The sequence below is a fragment of the Vollenhovia emeryi genome, unplaced genomic scaffold (genome assembly GCF_000949405.1).
Source record: "Vollenhovia emeryi isolate VEMERY1.0 unplaced genomic scaffold, V.emery_V1.0 DF939305.1, whole genome shotgun sequence".
Taxonomy (NCBI): Eukaryota; Metazoa; Arthropoda; class Insecta; order Hymenoptera; family Formicidae; genus Vollenhovia; species Vollenhovia emeryi.
In genome coordinates, this window is record NW_011967061.1 from 191111 (window position 1) to 200582 (window position 9472).

A 9472-nucleotide genomic window follows, 5' to 3' on the forward strand; every position below is an offset into this window, starting at 1 on the left:
AGGACGCAATTTTATATCGCAAGAGAAATGAGAGGTGGTTGCGTCTCTATAGGTATCCGCGTCAACGCCACTTACACCAGCACAACTCTTTGCTCAGGCTGGTTTGCAAATGCAACAGGCAGGTACTTCGGCCGGTGGTACTTCAGTAGCAACGCTCGTGAAGACAGCTAACGTGGCGGGTCCCCGCGCTACGACGTCGCAGCAGATTCGTCAGCTCACGCTTCATTCTCAACTCCTCACGCAAAGGAAACTACCGGCGCAGAAGGTCGCGCAGCTAACTCAGGTCGCAAACAAGGCTGGCGTGCAAACGCAGCTCATTGTACAACCTACAAAGTCGCTACCTACAACCATGACGGTGCAGCAAATTCAACAAGTGATGAAACACGTACCTTCGACGATGCAGCAATTTACTCATGTGCGTAAAATAGCGAAAGATTCTCTTTTTTTTTACGTTTCGCGAATTGTTTCGGTCGTTACATAAAAAAAGTTAATACTAAATTATTTTCATTCCTCAAGCATATATTGTAGAAATATTCGCAGACTTTGTAATGCAATCATAAAAAATTTTTTTAAATTATAAAATACTTTGAAGCTAAAATTATATTTCATGAAAGATCTGGATATCATCCACGAGAAAGACAACTGAACCAAGTTAATGAATACGCTACTGATAAACGTTTAACTGTACAGCTTATTGAACGATATTATTTTAATTATTTGTTATTGCAGGTCTCCACGGGACAACCGGTGTCTCAGGCTAGCCAAGTCGTACTAGCTAAATCGCCGTTGCAAACTCGTGTGATACCAGTAGCGCCCACAGCCTTGAAGCAAACCATTCAAGTGGTAACCGCCAGCAATCCTCAGTTACGACAGACCACGCCTATCCAAGGGAAACCGGTTGCTGGTACAATGAGACAAAGTCCTAGTTCGGGGCCTAACCCTGGCTCAGGCTCAAGCCCAAGTACCACAACTGCCAGTTCCACTGCTGCAGCGGGTGCTATCAGTCCTGGTGTGGGTGCAACCTCCGCGTCTGCCTCGAATCTAACCTCCCCATCTGTCCTTAATCAAGTGAGATTGCAAACCTTGGCGCAACAAGTGCAACAACAGCAACAACAGCAACAACAGACTCATCAGGATGCCCAACCAAAATAGGTTTTTATCATAATTGGGTGGCGATTGTTGATATTTTATTGGAAAATTCAGAAACCAGATTGGTCTTGCGGATTAAAAAGCAAAAAATCTTCTAAAAGTTTTACAGATATTATTATGGACGTACAAATATCTGGACGGGATATTCTCGTAGAATTGAAGTTTGAGGGGAAAGGAGGTAGAAAGTCTATTGTAATCACTAAATTCTAATACAATTGGAACGTGCACCAGCCACCCCCATCTGATTTCTTTTTCTTCAGTAGCTATTGTGGCGCAGAGAGTTAAGCGCTGCTCTAGTTGGCCGAAGATCCTAGATTGAATCCGACTAGAAATTGCCATCTGATTTGCTAGTCAGAAAATCGAAGGGGCCATTTTTCTTTAAGTGCAGTTAGAATAAAACGTCTTAGAGCGTTGACATAAGAAAATACTGCTACAAGCTCTCGAGTTTTACTTTTGAATATGAGTGTAGCTGAGTCATCATCATCCAAATTGTTTTTGCTTACACTACCGTGTCTCGTGATATGCTCATAATGTATAAACAGATAAATGGCTCTTTATTATCAAGTTCTCGTATCATTTTCCATTTACAAACATAGTATACGCGTCCCAGTTATATTAGAGTTCAATGATTGTAACTGATACGATCAACCAAACAAGATAGCGAAATCACATGGAATGTAGTCGTCTCGTTCCCATGTTAATAGAATTTTATTCTTTCAATGTTTTTAAATTCTTTTGTCTTCAATTTTTCGCGTAACAATCCGGTATATTACAGAGTAAAATTTCTACTTTATTCGAGACAGTATTTTTCATTGCGGAATAATCTCAAATCGCAGTAATGCCTCAATTACGAGGCGGAGTTTCAAAACATACACCATATTGTATTTAGATGCGTTAAATTTGATGAAATTAGAGGCAGACTGTATCGTGAACTAGATTCTTCTTTCTAAGAGAAATCGACAAAATAGTATAATAGTAGCTATTGAAAAATAAAATTAATTACGGAACAATTGCAAGTAGAATTGTATGTGTAACAAAAACTTGAAAAAATACCAAATTGACGTTAAATATCCTCATTAAAAAAGATGCTTTAGTCAAAATGCGACGAGATGTGAAAATAGATCTGAGTTTATATAATCGTATAATAATACATGCAAATGATAAAAAAAAGATAACTGGTAATTAGCATGTTACTTCTCGTACGCAGGTACAGCGGGTTAAACTGAATAGAAAATCTGTGTTCAGTTTACTGGGTTTAGAAAAAGTATACAAAATTTATAGAACAATTATTAAGTTACAAAGAACCAACCTTTGACCGAAAAGTAGCATATTATAACTAATTGTATCTGAATAGAAAAGTTATTTACCGTTTTACGAATTTCTTAATAACTAATGAGAAATTAATAAAGATCTGTGAGGCAGTGGACACCCGCGTGATTCAGCGACAAGAGATAACTCAGCATTTACGCATTTACGCACGCTGCGACGCACTGAGGAAAGAGCGCTCAGTAAATAACAATGGTTATGCACGAGAGACGCGTAAACAATTGGCTATCTCTTCTCCGAACAGCGCGGACGTACACTGATTCGTAGATTTTTATTCATTTTTTATTTATTGTCCCGTAATCGTAAAACGGTAAAGGATTTCGCTTTTCAGTTTCAGGAGCTCTATCTACCCATGAGAGATTGCACAAGTACCAGACATTCAGACATACATATAAGCATATGTATATATGTATATATACATACATACTACATCTGATAAATCGAGACGACCGTAATGAATTTTTTTTCTCATTTCTCAGACTTACTCCCTTTGTTGAAGAGAGTACCTTACGTTCCGTTCAGGTATTCATGTATGTCCATAGATATTACAATGTAAAGGGTTAATCCATTTAGAATATCTTTTCTTTTAGAACATGCGTCGAAACAAGTGCTAAATATCAATCGAAATATATGATTATTAATAATAACGAGTCTTGATGTAAAGTAATATATTGGTTTGAGTATTTTCGATTAATTGTAGCGATAAAAAAGGAGATATCAATTCAAATATCTTGGATCGATCATCAAGTACAAAATGTTAATTCACCAAAAATAAAATATTTGAATTAATTGTTAGCAAGCAAAAAGATATTAATTTCTTAGTAATGAAAAATCTGCTAATAAAGTTCTTATTGCGAGAAAAAAAAATTTTTTATAAATAAATATTTAGTTATCTCAGTTTCTAGTTTTCCTGATTCAGTTTCAATTTGACATCGTAAACATACGAATTTCAGTTTTTCTCTTTTAATATCATATAATTCTAGTAAATAAAAGTAAAATTTGACACAATAAATAGCGTAAACATATTAAAGCATTCCAAACTGTGCTGCGAGTAGCCATAATTTTGATGGTATGATTCGAGTAACATGAAGCGACAAATGGTGTTTATTTATAACAAATGACCGAATCGATTTATTCAACATGCTGATACCGCTATTTTTTACCTATACAAAGAATTAAGTTATATTTTCACAGTTATAAATTCTTACATTATATCGAAGCAATGACAAAACGAATACTAGTCTTCAACGGAAAGTATAAGAAAATTGAAGAAAAAATAATCTTTAAAAAGGATTGTTTATTTGAAAACATTAAGTTACTGTAATGCAACAATGTAGAACATATTGGTTAAAAGCTGTTCGTAGCAATCAAATTAAATTCAATTAAATTTATGTTGCAATGATAATATTAGATTTTCGTTTTTCTTTAAAAATTATCAAATGCGATGTACAATTTTTAAAGAGAGATTTTGAATTCTGGGCGAAAGTTGTATTCACGACTGAACATTTAAATAATCCTAACTTATATAGGAAGAAATTCTCTGTGGATTGATTTCTAACTTTATGTAGAGTTTGTTTTTACGAATGGAAATTTTTAGTCAATTGCTGTTTATCCGTAAGAAGTTAAATGTAATGTGATTACTTATGTCATTCATACAATAGGATTATTGAATTCATTAGTATATATTTGCTTTTCGTTCGTAAATGTTCCAGGCTGTCGGATTAGGATGCGATTCTCTCTGCATTAAATATAAATGTTACGATGTTAAATGTTAGAACCCGTTACGGTATTTTTTGCGAGGGTATATCCCAATACGATGCTTGGCGCACTGTACAGATGTAGTCTTCCGTTTTCTTTTGTTTTCTTTTTCTTTTTTTTATGAAGAAAGGAAACGGACTGTTAGCCTCAAGAAATACGCTTAACTCGTCGACGAAATTACAAAACACGAAGAGTTACTCCAAGTAATGTAAATGTTCAGAAGATGTCTAAAAGACTGCCTGGGAAAAACTAACAAATTAGGATACCGCTTTCACGTCTGCAAGAAGTTTAAAACGTTTTTCATACAGGCGGTTCGTGCGGAATGAAATTTTCTAAGAGGTGGTAAAACAGCATACACATTCAACGAAGAAGCCGTGTATAACTTGTAGCTTTATTCGTTAGATTTAAATGTCTTTATTTAAAAATCCTGCTCGAATGTGCGTACATTTTGCCGAAGGAAAATTTTACTTATTTTGACACCGAATCTCCATGCATTCCGCGTACGAAAATCCCGAGACACCTAGGTAACGATCAAAGCAGCAAGATGTTTTTTTAAATGTTTGAAAAATGTTCTCTGGACATTTGAAGAATGTCTACGAGACCACCAAGATTTGTAAGTGTATAACAAATCTCTGAGGTTGAAGAAAAGATAGAAGAATATAGGTTGCTTCTTCGACATCTGAACGAGGCATGGAAAGATAATTAAGTGTGGTCATTTAGACATCTTTTAAAGAGTTATGGAATTGCATCTCCGTATGCAGCTCTGTATTTATGGTTGACCATAGAGTGTAGTAAAATTACTCCGAGAACGCGGCGTTTGTATTAGGCTGGTTATAATATCACATGCGATACAATACAGGATTTCTATTCCGTTAATGTACAAGACGAGCCGTTTGAATGCCGAACATCTACACACTCTTCAGTGTTACGCTGTTCGATCAAGTAAGCGTAGCGATGCGAAAGAGGAAAGAAATGATTTTTTTTCTCCCATATAAACGTTGGATACGATCGAGTGTTCTCGTTCGAACGCTCACTCTGTACGCTTGGTGTCTATTAAGAGAACGTCTTACGTATGTCAAACAAATTTATAGAACGATTTTGAATACGTGAGAAATGTATCGTTTTATTTAATAATACATTTTTCTTGTTTTCTGCGGCACCACCCTCTGTATGTACGTATGTACGATATATATGTATATATGTATGTATAATTTGTGTATTATAAGTGCTAAAATAAATCTCATAAAGCGACGAAACAACCGACGAGGATTTATTTTCTTTTTGAACAAAATTACAAATCTCACCATTAATTGAACCATGTAATCTTATTAAGTGTCAAATGTGTGATTTCATACGCTGTAGCGCATTTTAAAACGTTGTTGTGGTGAAAAATTGATTAGAAATAATTTTATTGGAGTTCATTTTGCTCTCCCATTTCTTTTTATGGACGAAGTGTTGCACATTAATCTTTTCGATAAATATGCGTTCAGATAGAACAGCGAAGAAAACAATCCTTTTGAATTCGCTAATTATAAAATAAATTTGTTTTGCACTCCGTTTCTGTTCTAAAAATATTTTTCCGAGTTCAAAAAGAACTCGCTTTTATGTCACTAATTCTGAGGTCTTTTTCGGACATAAATTCTTTTGAATTCCCTTTGAACAGACTACATTAATTCACGAAGCATTTAAAAAGTAAATCCTTACCTCGTAATCTCTTGCTATTTAGATTCACTGCTGCAACCGCTTACTAAACTAACAGTTATATGACATTAATATTATAACTTCACTCAACATTATGAATATAATACATATTGTACATAACTGGATTATTGAATAGGAAAGTTTATTATTGATGTTGTACAACTATTAGTTGGTGTTATCTGGAAAATACCGTAGAGTGGGGTAATATGGAACAAGGGGACAAGTTGGAACAAAACTTCCAATTTCATATTTATGCATTAAAACCGGCAACGTCTGCAAGAATTGAGCGTACATATGGGCTAAACCAAAACTAGCGTTGAACTCGAATGCTTTCTTGCAGACGTTGCCGGTTTTAATGCATAAATATGAAATTGGAAGTTTTGTTCCAACTTGCCCCCTTGTTCCATGTTGCCCCACTCTACGGTATGAAAAATACCGTATTCCTTGGCAAGCGAATTAGTTTATATTATTAAAACTTCAGTTGTACTAACGACCAAACGTTCACCATCGTGTCCCCACTTCTGTTTATCTTCTTTCTTATTAGCTTAATGTTACTTTCGTCGCAAGATATCGACCGGTGAAGACGATGCCCAACAAAGAAGAGGAATCCATCCACGTGCCAAAATCGCTTTTTAATCAGAAGTCAGATATGCCGCGACATGAATCTGAGCAAGACTCGCACAATAGTGCATATGGTGTCGAACGATCAAGCCACGGACCACGAGGATTTGGGTGTGTTGCATCCCTGCTGAAAATACCCGATTCAAACCGACAGATATGGCATTGATTTCTATAAAAATTAATCGGTTTCAATTCGATATCAATCGGGCCAATCGGGCACCGGATTGGTGGAAATGCAAGATCAATCGGATTCAATCCGTAATCTGATTCAATCCGGTATTTCCAGATAGAAGCAGTAACAATCTGTTTCTATCGGATTTTCTGATGAAGTCTGTCAATCGTTATTAATACAACTTTTCCGGATTGACTTGAATCCGCGTCAATCGGTTCCAATCGGCGAATTTAAATCTGAATTGTCTATTGTTTTTAATAAGTACAACTTTTTCGGATTGACTTGAATCCGCGCCAATCGGTTCCAATCGGCGAACTTTTATCACGGGTTGAAACCGATAGACGCGAATCAAAATCTATCTGGAAATTCCTGATTGAACACGATTCAAATCTGACCCTATCCGCGTCAATCGGTATATTCCGCATCAAGAATCCAGATTCATGCGGATTCAAAATTTTCAATTGGTTTTAATCGGGTATTTTCAACAGGGATTCCATCCATAATTACCAGAACTTACTTCTGGACACGATGACTCTCTTTTCCGGCCACACACCGAATTGGGACATGGTTGCCGATATTATCAACTATTGCGCGCTTTTATACACATCGCCCAGTGAGTGCAAGAGCCGATACGAGTCTGTGATGGTTAAGGTGAAGGATAAATATAATCTCCAAACAGTCCCTCCGAACTCGCAGACACAAGATAGCGGGGACGAAAAGCTTCCGAACTCCGAGGTATGTAATTCTGGCATCGACGGCACTAAAATATTACATACACTCGTAAATTCCTTGACAAGGATTGTTACCTCTGGTTAATCTTATTCTGAACATTTTTTGTTTATCCGTTGAAATAAAAAGAGTACGAAGTATGGACGTGTGATATTATCTTTGTTTCTCAGCAACAAGATCAGAGAAGCGGATCGACGGAAATGTTACAATTATATAATCGAAACAGCAACAGCTCCTTTACAACGAAAAGGAGTCAGATATACGAAGTCATAAGGTCCGTGCGGAATATTCGAACGTCCACCGCGAAACCGCCCGTTGCAAATCCAATGATGAGTAGACCCCCTAATGCCTGGTACCTATCTGACTTCAAACAGCTCGACAATCCAATGACACCGACTGAAGCAGACTACAATATAGTGCAAACATATCTTTTACATGCACTAGAAAACCGAAAATTTCGTGCGATTCGCTTTATTATCCCGGTGATCTGCAACCGGAATCACGATATCCCCGAAGTATGCCTATACGTTAAGGTGGTATTATTCATGTGAAAATAATTATGTAGTTAGTTTCTTTAAAATAGAGATCGAAAAGATGATTGCTTTCGCTTGCACTAAGAATCCTACAAGACGTTATACGCTGAGTAAGATGTTATGATGATCTGACAAGATAAGAATTAAAGCTGCATGTGCAAACGAATTTTAATAATTTTACATTTGAGGTCAATTAACACAAGAGCAATATGTTAAATTAACATATGAATATGTTAAACATTTAACACCAAAATTTTAACCGGCATTTTTTTAACAAAAAACACAATTTTTCCAACTGTGCAGTAAAAAATCATGGAATTGCCCTAAATGAGTAAGCATACGTACGTGCTGTAAATAAGGAAAAATTCAGTGAAATTACCACGAAGTATTGTTGCGTCTATTTGCTATCAATGCTTCATCCGTTTCGTTGAATGAAGTTATTGCGTACACCCCGGTACGTGAGAAATCAAAACAATGTACTGCAACGTATTGCATGATTTCCTTCTTATCACTGCTCATTCTGCGTAAAGATAATTTGTCGTTATTTTTTTAAATAATCGTGAAACATTTTTGGTACATTTAAGCTGCCAAAGATTACGATCTAAAGGAGTGTCACAAAGATTAAGATCTAAAGTAGTGTTATACATATATTTCTAATAATTCCTGGATCTTTCATAATATCTCGTAATAACGATGGAAAAAGGGCTATTTCAATGCAAGAATATTCCATGTAAGTGAAACACGTTGACGTTCGATATAGTTTTTTTTATATTAAAAGAGATCAATTTATGTTATAACATTTTAATAACCGAATTGGGTAACTGAGATAATACTGAGTATCCGTAAACAGGTCAAAAACGTTTCACAGAAGAATCTTGAAAACAAATATAAACTACTCCCAAAACTGCGTCAATGACGCGTACCAAAGCTGATAATGCGTACAAAAACGATAAAAAGTCCCACTATTATCAAAATCTGCGCGTCATTTATCTGTAATAACTTACGAAATATATGTATTGTGCGATCTCTAGAAATAAATCGGTAACCCCGCAATAGCGAGATTAACTATGACGTTGTTATTTTGATGCTTATCGAGATTATCGAACCTGGTAAAAAGTGATAAGGTAAAGAACACGACGGCAATTTCTAGGTACTTCACATATCTTTACCGACTACTTTATTTTACTCCTTCTTCAATACTTTCCGTTATCTAGATAGACTTATGAAGTACGCGTCATCGTTTATAAAGCCGATGAAGTACCCATCGGAGCCAGTCATTTGAAAGGGATATACGCGAGGGAAAAGGCATCATGCTAATAACGTTCATCATATTCGTAGCTACGGTGGTAGTACTTTTCTGGATATATGCTAAGTCAGTACAAGTAATTAGATATTAATAGTACTTACAATCAGATTCCATTTGGATTAAATAATAATTACTTATCATAGAACATAATAAAAGTAAAATTGTAAATTATTATTA

General features: G+C 35.7%; 2 protein-coding genes across 8 annotated transcripts in view; both read left to right on the forward strand.

The window, feature by feature from the left end:
* Window positions 1–5489, forward strand: part of LOC105558903 (helicase domino-like) — a 35622-nt gene extending 30133 nt beyond the window's left edge. For 5 of the 7 annotated variants that reach the window (XM_012006826.1, XM_012006825.1, XM_012006828.1 and 2 more), the window contains exons 29-30: window positions 53–415; window positions 730–5489. In XM_012006826.1, coding sequence (XP_011862216.1) covers window positions 53–415; window positions 730–1152 — 786 coding nt within the window. In that variant the 3' untranslated portion in view covers window positions 1153–5489. The remainder of the gene's footprint in view (window positions 1–52; window positions 416–729) is intronic. The other 2 variants (XM_012006829.1, XM_012006831.1) reach the window with 2 other exon arrangements.
* Window positions 5490–5576: 87 nt separating this feature from the next.
* LOC105558908 (E1A-binding protein p400-like) lies at window positions 5577–8217 on the forward strand. The gene is made up of 2 exons (XM_012006841.1): window positions 5577–7462; window positions 7627–8217. Exons 1-2 carry the CDS (start codon window positions 7256–7258, stop codon window positions 8005–8007), a joined length of 588 nt encoding a protein of 195 aa, XP_011862231.1. The 5' UTR covers window positions 5577–7255; the 3' UTR covers window positions 8008–8217.
* The last annotated feature ends 1255 nt before the right edge of the window (window positions 8218–9472 follow it).